At 44.1% G+C, this 13,822-nt stretch overlaps 1 protein-coding gene across 2 annotated transcripts in view; it reads right to left on the reverse strand.

Moving 5' to 3' along the window:
• CARNMT1 (carnosine N-methyltransferase 1) overlaps positions 1-13,822 on the reverse strand; it is a 42,541-nt gene that overhangs the window by 15,857 nt on the left and 12,862 nt on the right. For both annotated transcript variants that reach the window (XM_068236540.1, XM_068236551.1), the window contains exons 3-4: positions 4,940-5,103; positions 3,941-4,081 (exon numbers count right to left, since the gene is read on the reverse strand). In XM_068236540.1, the coding sequence (XP_068092641.1) occupies positions 3,941-4,081; positions 4,940-5,103 (305 nt within the window). The remainder of the gene's footprint in view (positions 1-3,940; positions 4,082-4,939; positions 5,104-13,822) is intronic.

The following is a 13,822-nucleotide window of genomic DNA, read 5'->3' on the forward strand; positions in this document are numbered from 1 at the left end:
ATTTTTCCTTTTAAAATAATACCAGTTGCCTGATTCTACTGCTGATCCTGTGTCTCTAAAGGGGCATACAGACATGCGACTAAAGTCGTTGGTAACGAACGACTAACGATCGTTTATAACGACGATCGTTACAAAATAACCGCTAACGATCATTAAGGGTAACGATCAGCGACTGAAGTCGTTGCAAACTGGAAATCCGTCCTGGCGGATTTTTTGTAACGACGATCGTTAGCAAAAGTACGTGTGTATGCTGATCGTTACAAAAACGATCGTTCGTTAAGTACCGTACATGCGCAGACAGAGAGAGAGAGACAGAGAGATGTATATAGATATATGTATATAGATATATATATATGTATATATAGATGTAGATAGATGTATAGAGATATATAGATATATGTTGACATAGATAGAGATATATCTATCTATATCTCTCTCTCCCTGTGTATATATATATATATATATATATATATATATATATATATATATATCTGTACGCAACTTCCTCTTTCCTACTGGCCATTAACAATGACGTTCGTTCCGGGTTCATTGATCTGAATAACGTTTAGCATACTAGATGCGCTGCATCATACGTTCGTCACTTCCGCATCGTTCGTTCGGAAACGATCTGATCGTTTCCCACTTTCAACACCTCTTTACTAACGACCTTTTCATTTCTCTCCTTAATTGATCGTTCGTCGTTGCTTACGAACGATCGTTATCGCATGTCTGTACGTAGCTTAATACTTTTAGCCACAGCCTCTGAACAAGCATGCAGATCAGGTGCTCTGACTGAAGTCAGACTGGATTAGCTGCATGCTTGTTTCAGGTCTGTGATTCAGCCATTACTGCAGTCAAGAGATCAGAAGGACTGCCAGGCAACTGGTATTGTTTAAAAGGAAACATCCATATCCCTCTCAGTTTAGGTTTCCTTTAATCCAAAAGCTAACCCATGAGGAAAATAGCACACTGCTATTTACAGTCAGGCATGGGCTCACGAGTTGTTACGAGTTCCTAAGGACTCGAAATCGTGAGTTAAAAGAGGCTTAATTGCCTCAGGTATACGGCTGGATCTGAAGGGGATGGTTGCCCATAAGTCCGTGGTCCTCCCTGTGCTCCAAACAGCTTGCACATGTCCTATTGGACGCGTTGCAAGCCTCACCACCGCGCACTTCCTCCTTCCGGCTTGAAGGAGGAAGTGCATGTAGTGAAGCTTGCATCACATCCAATAGGATGCGTGCAAGCTGTTTGGAGCACAGGGAGCACAATGGACTTATGGGTAACCATCCCCTTCAGATCCAGCTGCACGCCTGAGGCAATTAAGCCTCATTTAAATCATGAATTTGAGTCCTTAGGGACTCGTAACAACTCGTGAGCCGATGCCTACTTACAGTCATTAAAAGTTGTCACACATTTACCATACGTAAGACAGCTCTATGCTGTGAAGGGATCCTTCACCAAAAGTGCCTGTAAGGCTCCGTGCGTGCATCCAGTTTTAATCTGCAGATGACTGGCCAATTTTACCACTGCCATGTAGTGTGAGGGCCAACAGATTTTAAATACTAAACCTGGGTACACATAAGATAAAAGTTTTAGAAAAATGAAAGATCATCTGCAGATAATCTTTGTATATTTTGAAATCTTTTGTTAACTTTTTATTTCAGTTTTTAGAGATAAGAGATATTTATCTCTATCTTTCAGATCCATCCTGGTGGATCTGATCTGGAGATGGCTGTCCGTTAAAGAGACACTGAAGCGAGAATAATTCTCGCTTCAGAGCTCATACGTGCCCCTGCTAAAACGCCGCTATCCCGCGGCTAGACGGGGGTGCCTTCACCTCCAAACCCCCCCCCCCCCCCCCGCAAAATCAACGACCAAATTGGTCGTAGATTTTGCTGCTGCTGAAGGCAGGGCTAACGGCTGCAGCCCTGCCTTACAGCGCGTCCATCAGCGGCGCATCGCCGCCTCTTCCCTGCCCCTCTCATTGAAGGAAGACTGAGAGGGGCGGGGGAGAGGCGGAGATACGCGCTGACAGACGCGCGTGGGGCAGGGCTGCGGCGGTTAGCCCTGCCCCAATGCGGAAGCGCTCCCCCGCTGCACCAAGGGGGATTTGGGGGTGAAGGGACCCCCGTTAAGCCGCGGGATAGCGGCGTTTTAGCAGGGGCACACATGCCCCTGCTATCTATGAGGTATGAAGCGAGATTTATTCTCGCTTCAGACTCTCTTTAAACAAAGGGTGATGAGATATCCAGATATTTCTTAACTTCTCTGTGCACAAGCATGCGTGGAAAAGAAGGAAGTAAATAGACTATGAAAGCATTTTTCGGGTCTTTTGCAGGAACTGATCTTTTGCATGTGTACAGCATCTTTAGATCAATCAGTCTTTCAAACCTCCCTGACAAACCTATGCAACAGATTCATTGGTCAGTTTGCAAAGATGTTTAGCTGATGTCTGTACTCAGCTTAAAGGGACTCCGAGCTCACAAAAAAAAGGAAAGTTGTACTCACCAGGGGCTTTCTCCATCCCAGTGCTGGTCGGGAGGTCCCACGCCGGCGTCCTGGCTCCTCTCCTTCTCCCCGCTCCGGAATGGCTGGCAGGCCGCAGCCCGGGCGACACTCGGTAGAGTGTCGGGCTGCAGCTTCCGCGTATGACGCGGATTACGTCACACGCCGGCCGCCTCGCGTCATCACGGGGGCCGGCGTGAAAGTACTGCGCGTGCGCGATTAAAGCGCGCATGCGCAGTACTTTCACGCCGGCCGCCGTGATGACGCGAGGCGGCCGGCGTGTGACGTAATCCGCGTCATACACAGAAGCTGCAGCCCGACACTCTACCGAGTGTCGCCCGGGCTGCGGCCTGCCAGCCATACCGGAGCGGGGAGAAGGAGAGGAGCCAGGACGCCGGCGTGGGACCTCCCGACCTGCACTGGGATGGAGAAAGCCCCTGGTGAGTACAACTTTCCTTTTTTTTGTGAGCTCGGAGTCCCTTTAAAGAAAACCTGAACATTAAAAGTCAAAATAGGCATACACAAATCTTACTTACCTCCCGTGTAGTCTACTCCTCAATCTCTCCTCTCCCGCGTCCTGTTTTTCCACTGTGATCAAGGGAATTCTCCGTCCTCCATTTTGAAAATAACCATTACCCCATAACAGCTTTCTGGTCAGCACACTGTTACACTGTAACATCGCCCACTTGAGCCATAGGGAAACATGGACATTACCGGGCACATCAGTTGTCCACTCACCTATAACTGACAGCAACTGATATCTCAGTTCTGACAAAATGTCAGAACTGGAAGGGATCACTGTCAGAAGAAAATGGTGAGCTTCTGAGAGGAACTGATGGCAAGGTAATTATTTAATGTTCATTTGAAGTTACCTCATGTGTTTATTTTAAATAATTTTACTCAGTACAGGTTCCCTTTAAGAACAGACTGTGTGGGTATGCTGTCATACTACATGGAGGTGGTAAAATTCGCCAGTCATCTGCAGATAAAAATTTGATGCGTATATGGACCTTAAAGTGACCCAGAGATCACGAATTACAAAGTTGTTGTTTTTTTTTTACATACCCGGGGCTTCCTCCAGCCCCATAAGCAAGGCTGAGTCCCTCGCCGTCCTCCTGTGTGCCTCCATTCAGTGGTAATTGGCCCCAGTAACTGGCTCAGTCAGCTCCAGTCTGAGTCAGCCGGTGTCTTTTGCACATGCGCAGAAGACCCCGGCTGACGTCACTGAGCCAAATACAGGAACGGATTACCGCTAAACGGAGGATTGCAGGAGGACGGCGAGGGACACATCCATGCTTATGGGGCTGGAGGAAGCCCCGGGTAAGTAAAATAAACTCTGTACTTTGTGATCTCTGGTACACTTTAAGTCGCTCACAGATCAGTGCAGAAAAAGTACATTCAACAATTATATAATAGCAAGAAACACATTACATACCTATTCAATACAAAATTAGAAGAGAAAAGCATGAAAAAGCTCCATTCATTTCCCTGGCATGCATAGCCATGTTTTGCGATTTCCCAAGCCAGTCTGCCAAGTCCAGCTCCGGGCACTAAGACGCTAACTTCAGACACATCACTGCAAGACAGTCGGCAAGTAAGAATAAAAACCGCACAGAGGAGCCAAGTAAATCAGTAAGAAGCTTTACTGAAGCACAAATATATCACCATAAACTGTAAAAACACTGATTGAGAAAAGCTACCTGCTTACATTAATCAAAAAACCAAAACAATTATTAAACCGTTTAATTCCATGCGCTCTATGCACACTGCTGTAAAGCTAGGATTTGAAATCGGTGACTGAGTAGGTTGACATGATTTGCATTACACCGAAAAAACCCATGAACGACAGTAGGCCATATGCAATTAACTTTTTCTCTTGAGTTTTCTCCTAGGCGATCATTTTTCATCTTTGATTTAAAAAATTAAATTGTTCTGAGCATTTTCTTGCTTGCTGGTGGTTTAAAAGGCATTTTATTGACAAGGTTAAAATATCACCTAGCAGAAAACTCAGGAGCAAAAAAATGAATTGCACATTGGCAAATGGTTTCTTTCAATCCGACTTTAACACTACAGTAGAATCCCTTTATAGTAAGCTCTGTGGGGACCAGGGAAAGTAGTTTACTATATCAGAAGTTCACCATATCAGAATTGGTCTTACATTGTACTGTATATCTATGCAGGCGCATATGCTGGGACCTGCGGACTGAGGTTACTATATCCAGAGGTTTACTATATCAGAGTTTAGTGTAACCAGATTACATTGTATAGATTATGATTGTAGCATTTGCACCCAATTTAACAATCATCCAATGGATATACGTACTTCTCTAGTAATAATGCCACAGGATAATTTGTGTCCATATGTGTGTCTAGACTTTAGAGCACTATAGAATACATGACATTCTTCTATTTCTAACTTAAAAACAAACCTTACCATCTATCTTTTGGAAAAGACTTCAGAACTTCTTCAATGATAGGCTGGTAACAAGCCTCTCTCTCTGCCTTGCCATCTTCACTCCAATCCCGTACAAACTGCTTTATTGTGGACTTCAGCTTGTCCATGTCAAAGCTAGATGCAGGGCTGACTTTCCTGTGACCCTATTACAATAAAATAAATGGTGTTTGTAACATTTACCTCCACATAAGTGAAAAGCATTACCCATAATTCTGGAAGGTGCGTAAAAAAATGCAAAAAACATTCTTGTGTACACGTTAGCCATGAACATTTCCAGAACTGGCACTTTTATCTTTTTAGCTGTGTTTCTTTGGGGGCAAAGCCTATCTTCTTAACTGTGGGATGGTTGGAGAAATCATAGAGCATCATGGCTTGCTGCCTATGAGGCAGTATAGTGTTAGCCAAGTCTGAGTGCCCATGCTGCCTCCTATCCAGGACCAAATACACCTACAATGAGCACAGGAATGTGAAACGCAAACTGAGTAATAGAAGGAGAAGGCCTGGTCTGATGTTTCTTTGGTTTCTTCATTCCCAGATCTAAATCTTATGAAAGATTTGTAGTATGTGTAAGAAAAAAAAAAAAAAAAAAAAAAAAAAAAAAAAGTCTGGTCCATGGAGAGCCCTGCTCACAAGAGTTCTGCTGCTAATTTCATAGCACCAAACATCACAGGAAACCCTCAGAGCTCTTTTGGAGTTCATGCCTTGATGTATCATAGCTGTTTTGGCATCTAAAGAAGGGCCTAGACTATATCAGGCAAGTGCTGTCAATGTTTTGGTTGATCATTGTGAAATTAAATATGAAGGCCAAAGCAGGCTTTCTGCAAGCTTGATTTTATAGCTCTGTAGAAGGAGTAAGCTACACAGTTTCTAAAAGACAGAAATGGGATGTATACTTAGCCAACAAGGGAATAAAGTAAAGGTTTTTCTCAAACCTGTCCTCGTGACTCCCCAACGGTGCATGTTTTTCAGGCAACCTCCCCTATGCACAGGTGGGGTAATAAGTGTCTCAGCTAGGTGGATTCCATGTAGCTGAGGGGGAGGTTTATCAACGCATTACTAACAGTTTTTTCTTCTTAATCTGTTCTAACCAGCAGGGAGAACAGTTCTGCATGATAATAAGAAAGAAGCAATTCCCCTCACACACTGCACTGTCTGAGAGACCTTCCTAGCGCCTCCTATTCTACAACAGTTTTAGAAGGAATCTGCACTATCTAATGATTTCTTAAGATGCCTGAGACAGTTCTGCATGTGTTTCTAAAAACAAGGTAAGGGTGGAACTCCGCTCAATACCTCTATCAACCGACAGTGCGGGAAACGGGTAGCTCACACCCAGGGATCCAAGTAGTGAAGGTGAAATCCGCACTGTCGAGTGAATAATTCCTTTATGTAATCAAAGCATATCAATCCAGGACACCACATGCTGACATGTTTCGGACGTAACACAGTCCTTAATCGTAGCATAGGTAAAGAGTAGCGGGAGGGCCCCTTTATAGAAAAAGGGACACACCCAGTATCAAGTGCTCAAAAAACCCACCCATCAAAGGGGAGTGTACATAAAAACCGAGGGAAAGCCCTCAATAGCAGAATATAAAATCAATATGTAAAAAAACAAAATCGATTTAAATACATACGATAATGGATGGTATAATATACGTCAGATTATATATATATATATATATATATATATATATATATATATATATATATATATATATACACATATATATACACATATATACATACACACACACACACACACACACACACATACATACATACATACATACATACATACATACACACACACACAGTGGAGGAAATAATTATTTGACCCCTCACTGATTTTATAAGTTTGTCCAATGACAAAGAAATGAAAAGTCTCAGAACAGTATCATTTCAATGGTAGGTTTATTTTAACAGTGGCAGATAGCACATCAAAAGGGAAATTGAAAAAATCACCATAAAGAGAATCTGTATTGTTAAAAATCGCACAAAAGTAAACATACCAGTGCGTTAGGGGACATCTCCTATTACCCTCTGTCACAATTTCGCCGCTCCCCGCCGCATTAAAAGTGGTTAAAAACAGTTTTAAAAAGTTTGTTTATAAACAAACAAAATGGCCACCAAAACAGGAAGTGGGTTGATGTACAGTATGTCCACACATAGAAAATACATTCATACACAAGCAGGCTATATACACCCTTCCTTTTGAATCTCAAGAGATCATTTGTGTGTTTCTTTCCCCCTGCAGTTCTCATGCACTGAAGTTTCAGGCTGCTCTTTTCTTCCTGCAAACAGCTTTGCCCTTGCCTGTAATTTCTCAGAATGTGAAAGCCCAGCCAGCTCAGAGGACGATTTATCCAGCTTGTAAAAGATAAGAGAGAAGAGAGAAGCTGCCCTAATCTAAATAATACACAGGCAGTGTGCAGAGGGGGGCCTGGAAGGGGGAGTTCATAGCAGAACCACAACACTGAAGAACTTGGCAGCCTTCCAGACACAGGCCGACAAGTCTGACAGGGGAAAGATACATTGATTTATTACAGAGACTGTGATAGCAGAAAGTGCAGCAGTAAGCCAGAACACATTAGAATAGCTTTTGGAACTTGTAGGATGATAAAAAACAGGATGCAATTTTTGTTACGGAGTCTCTTTAAATAAAAGATAGCAACTGATTTGCATTTCATTGAGTGAAATAAGTTTTTGAACCCCTACCAACCATTAAGAGTTCTGGCTCCCACAGAGTGATTAGACACTTCTACTCAATTAGTCACCCTCATTAAGGACACCTGTTTTAACTAGTCACCTGTATAAAAGACACCTGTCCACAGAATCAATCAAGCAGACTCCAAACTCTCCAACATGGGAAAGACCAAAGAGCTGTCCAAGGATGTCAGAGACAAAATTGTAGACCTGCACAAGGCTGGAATGGGCTACAAAACCATTAGCAAGAAGCTGGGAGAGAAGGTGACAACTGTTGGTGTGATTGTTCAAAAATGGAAGGAGCACAAAATGACCATCAATCGACCTCGCTCTGGGGCTCCACGCAAGATCTCACCTCGTGGGGAGTCAATGGTTCTGAGAAAGGTGAAAAAGCATCCTAGAACTACACGGGAGGAGTTAGTAAATGACCTCAAATTAGCAGGGACCACAGTCACCAAGAAAACCATTGGAAACACATTACACCGCAATGGATTAAAATCCTGCAGGGCTCACAAGGTCCCCCTGCTCAAGAAGGCACATGTGCAGGCCCGTCTGAAGTTTGCCAATGAACACCTGAATGATTCTGTGAGTGACTGGGAGAAGGTGCTGTGGTCTGATGAGACCAAAATAGTGCTCTTTGGCATTAACTCAACTCGCTGTGTTTGGAGGAAGAAAAATGCTGCCTATGACCCCCAAAACACCGTCCCCACCGTCAAGCATGGGGGTGGAAACATTTTGCTTTGGGGGTGTTTTTCTGCTAAGGGCACAGGACAACTTAATCGCATTAACGGGAAAATGGACGGAGCCATGTATCGTGAAATCCTGAACGACAACCTCCTTCCCTCTGCCAGGAAACTGAAAATGGGTCGTGGATAGGTGTTCCAGCACGACAATGACCCAAAACATACAGCAAAGGCAACAAAGGAGTGGCTCAAGAAGAAGCACATTAAGGTCATGGAGTGGCCTAGTGTGTCTCCGGACCTTAATCCAATAGAAAACCTATGGAGGGAGCTCAAGCTCAGAGTTGCACAGAGACAGCCTCGAAACCTTAGGGATTTAGAGATGATCTGCAAAGAGGAGTGGACCAACATTCCTCCTAAAATGTGTGCAAACTTGGTCATCAATTACAAGAAACGTTTGACCTCTGCACTTGCAAACAAGGGTTTTTCCACTAAGTATTAAGTATTTTATTGTTAGAGGGTTCAAAAACTTATTTCACTCAATGAAATGCAAATCAGTTGCTATCTTTTATTTAAGGTTATTTTTTCGATTTTCCTTTTGATGTGCTATCTGCCACTGTTAAAATAAACCTACCATTGAAATGATACTGTTCTGAGACTTTTCATTTCTTTGTCATTGGACAAACTTACAAAATCAGTGAGGGGTCAAATAATTATTTCCTCCACTGTACATATATACACACACATACAATGAAACAGGCCTAGAGAGAGACAGTACACCTTAGATCGTAAGTCGTAAACCCTAGGTGACATGATTCAAATCCCATCTTGCATTGAGACCCTTGGGGACACGTGTCCCTAATTGAAAAATCCAAAAACCTCTCGAGTGAGAAGGCGCTTATAGACATCGCCGCCTCTAGGGGGCCTCAGTCTGCGTTCTATACCCTGAAATGAGAAAGAGGACAAGTCCCCAGAGTGGACCGATCTAAAATGTTTAGCTACGTTGGAGACTTCCAAAGTCAGCCAACCTGACCCATGTAATGTTCCGCCACTCGTTGCCTTAGATGTCGAGTAGTGCATCCTACATACTGTAAATGACACTTAGAGCATGAAATCAAATTACAAACTTAGTGTCACAGTTGATATATTGGTTCATAGGAAAAGTCCTACCATTAGAGAAGGAAGTAATGTAACGTGTAGGTTGATGAACTATGCAGTAGTTGCAGGTGGAAAAATTGCACTTGTATGATCCCACGGTAGTCAACCAGCATGGTCTATGGGTGTTGGTAGAAAACATGCTGGGAGACAATTTACTACCTAGGGTGGGAGCCCTCCTGCTAGCAAATTTTACTCCTTGTTTAAGGACAAGATTCATGGATTCATCAGCCTGTAAAACCGGTAAAAACTTTTTAACAATCTGGACGACATGTCGATATTCACGACTAAAGGTGGTCACAAAAACTACTCTGTCGTCAGGTTGCGAAAAAGCTGTAGAGGAAGTGGAGGTCAAAAGTTTTTCCCTACCTCTATTAAGGGCTACCTTCCTCCCCTGCTCAAACATCCGTCTCGAATAACCACGGTCAGAAAGTCTAGAGCCGACAATGTCCAACTCCGCTCCCAGATTAAAATCGTCCGAGCAATTCCTGCGAACCCGTATGGATTCCCCCACCGGAACCGCTCGGATCGTATGGGGCGGGTGGCAACTGTTAGCCCTCAAAGTGGAATTACCACTACAAGGCTTACGATACGTGCTAGAGATGACAGAAGCCAGGGAGGTGCTGCCCCTCAAAGTGAGGTCCAAGTAATTGACTTCAGAACGAGACCACTGGAAGGTGAACTTGAGATTCAGGTCATTGGAGTTAAGAAACTCCACAAAACTTGCAGCCTCGTCGGGCGTGCCATCCCAGACGACCAACAGGTCGTCAATATACCTGCCATACCACACAATATGAACAGAAAAAATATTAGAGTCGCTAAAAAGATGGAGTTCCTCCCACCAAACCATATAGAAATAAGCCAGTGAGTGAGAACATTTCGCTCCCATGGAGGCTCCACACCGCTGTAAATAAAAATCTGAGTCAAAAAGGAAGTAATTGTGGGTAAGCAGGTACTGGACGGCAAGCCCGACGAAGGTACGAAGTTCCGCGGAGAAGGCAGAGTATCTGGCCATATGGTACTCCAAAGCCTCTAGGGCCAATACATGTGGGATACAAGAATATAATGATTTGACGTCAATAGCGATCCAACTATAGCTGTCGTGCCATTGAAAATTGCGTAGACTGCTAAGAACATGTTTTGTATCCCGTATAAAGCCCAGGAGGCATCGCACCAAAGGCTGCAAATGTTCATCCACTGAATTGCCCAAACGTTCCCCCAGAGAACCAATCCCGGCCACAATTGGCCTGCCCTCCGGTGGAAAGCCGAGCTTGTGAATTTTGGGTAGATGATGAAAAACAGGTACGATTGGAGACGAAATAGCCAAATACTCCGCCAACAGCTTGGACAAGACTCCCAAACTGTCCCCTAAACACAAAAGCGAAGGCAGGCGATTGTGAAATTCTGCTGTAGGATCGCTTCCCAGTGGGGGAATAGGTATTGGGATCCCGAAGTTGCCTCAAGGCCTCCGCACGATAAACCTCTGTATCGAGAACGACTACTGCTCCTCCCTTATCGGCGTTTCTAATCACAATGCATGTATTGTCTCTAAGGGAGGAGAGAGCCCGCTTCTCAGCAGAGGAAAGGTTATCGTGATGATCTAAGGTACTAGAGGCAAGTTCGAGTAATGCTTTTTCACTAAGTTCTTGAAAATCATCCACAGGAGGACTACGAGCAGAGGTGGGGTAAAATACTGGATTGCGGATAGGGATGGGCCTAACATCATCCTCTGAAACTAAAGGCACCGTCTCCATGAGCAATTGCTCCAATGACAGAAGAGACTTGGTGTCCTGAAAGTTTGCTATGTCAGGTAAGGCCACACCTTTTTTCACCGCAATATCACTACCTCCAGAACCCTGCGTCTGTGAGTCCATAAAGTTTTTTTTCAGAAGAATGGACCTCACAAATTTATTTATATCCAAAAGAGTGGCAAACACATCGAAATGGAAAGTGGGAGCAAATGAGAGACCTTGTGAGAGTAAAGAGATTTCGGAAGAACTAAGGACAGTAGCAGAGAGATTAATGACAGTATGACTGTTTGATGTATTATGTGAAAATGTAGCTTTCCTATGTTTTATGCCACCTCTCCTCGTATGTTTCGCCCTTTATTTTTGTACCTGTTGGTCTTCTTGTAATAAGAGGGGAGAAGAGAAGACGGTAGCTGGTTTTTTGACTTTGGGTCATTAGAGGAAGCCGGAACAATGGAAGCCCCAAGGCCTCCAGTAGCTCCTTGTGAGGAGACTATGGAGCCATCCGACAAATCCGACTGTGAGTCGGAGGTTTCAGGTGAACTAAAGGTCACTTTTTTAGTGGGCTTAGATTTCGGTCGTCGGACAGCAGATCTCGGTGACCGAAACATGGTCTCCCACCGTCCCCACTCATAACCAACATTCTTATTGTAATCGTTAACATCTCTAAGATACTTGACACCTTTAGTGTCGGAAATCAGAGACTCCAGCTTCGAGACGTTGTCCAATAGTTTCTTATTTACAGTAAGTCTTCATATTGTTGCAACGTCTCAAATTTGGAAAGAGTCTGCTTAACTTCCGAGACCTGCAGTTTCAAGTCTACAAGTCGTTGTTCCTCAGACAATAATCAGTTTCATCAATTTCAATGAACAATCAGTTAGTATAGTATTCCATTCAATGATGAAACTATCAGAATAGATAGTGGTAGGGACCTTTCTAATCCTCAAACCCCGTGGAATAATGTTATCTGCAACGTATTGCTTGAGGATAGTAAGGTCCCACCACACCTTAATCTCCTTAAGCATCAGGTCCTCTAACTGAATGAATGCAGATTTTAAGGTTGCCTCTGAGTTTACATTAACATTAGCACCCAAATGCCTAGAAAAAACGGCTGCAAACTTCGAAGACCGTTCAGGATCATATCCAAGATCTCCCAAGGAGATCAGATGACTGTCCATGGAGCTAAGATTTATGCTGGTATGAGGACTCTGTATCTGATTGTCATAACCAACTACATGCAAACTTGATACATTAGGGTGATCAGCAGAACAATCTTGATTAATCACAGTCAAAGCACAGTCGTCTGCATGAACATCAAATGTTCCAGACTTAGAAGTGGATGAAATTATAGGAGTAGAAACAGTACCTGTAACTGTGTGTCTGGGTTCAGTCTCCTTTAAAGCAGCTCCCAAATCAATGTTTGAAGTCACCTGAGAATGGGGCAGACTGTCCAGCAATCCCCTCACCAACTGGACACAATGTGGCGAACCTCCAGATCTATCCCTGTAGAAGAAGGGGAGGAAAGCAGAGGATCCAAGGGCTGGAACCTGCCTGAGATGCGGCGGGGGGCAAGCCGAATACCCGCTCCAGAAGGCTGACTTTCCAGAGACAGTCTGCGAGAGGCCGACGACTTCGGCTTGGCCCCTAACTCTGACGTCACAGGAAGTGCGCCGATACCCGGAAGAACCAGACCTGTCTCAAGTCCCTCCACCACCGTGAGCCAGCGAACCCCGCCTGCAAGCAAATCTCCACCCGGCAACAATACAGCAAACACACTGGACGCGGACCGCTCCACCATGGGGGAACCAGACGCGGCATCATCCAACGGGAAGGACACAGGAGACATCCGCCGAGCAGGTACATCATGGGCAGTCATTAATGTAGAGGGAGGCAGATTCTCTGGATGAGGTGATGAAGCTGCAGCTAATGAGGCCGCCGTTTTGCAGGACCAAATCAAGTGAACGCTGCACAGCATGAATGGAAGACACCACTTTTTTTGGGGGGGGGGGGAACAGCAGGTTGTGGCAGTTTAGTGGATGTACTGTCCTTGATAGAATTGCTGCGTCCTTGGTTCAGATTCCTGGGTATAAGGTATAGAATGCATACTGAGGCCCCCTAGAGGCGGCGATGTCTATAAGCGCCTTCTCACTCGAGAGGCTTTTTGGATTTTTCAATTAGGGACACGTGTCCCCAAGGATCTCAATGCAAGATGGGATTTGAATCATGTCACCTAGGGTTTACGACTTACGATCTAAGGTGTACTGTCTCTGTCTAGGCCTGTTTCATTTATGTATGTATGTATGTATGTATGTATGTATGTATGTATGTATGTATGTATGTATGTATGTATGTATGTATGTATGTATGAGTGTTCTCCCCAGGACTAATTAGGTGGGCGGGCCGCCCAGCTGTTTTGAGGCCCCGCACAGGTGCTATCAAAGGCCCTTGCAAAAAGGAGGAGAACAAACCAGTATATGCTGCTCAAAAACTGCACTTTAATAATTAATCATTAAAACACGCACTTGAATTTCATTGAAATGTCAGAAATTTCTTGACATGGATAATACTGTAAAATACAA

Source organism: Hyperolius riggenbachi, chromosome 1, assembly GCF_040937935.1.
Source record: "Hyperolius riggenbachi isolate aHypRig1 chromosome 1, aHypRig1.pri, whole genome shotgun sequence".
Lineage (NCBI taxonomy): Eukaryota > Metazoa > Chordata > Amphibia > Anura > Hyperoliidae > Hyperolius > Hyperolius riggenbachi.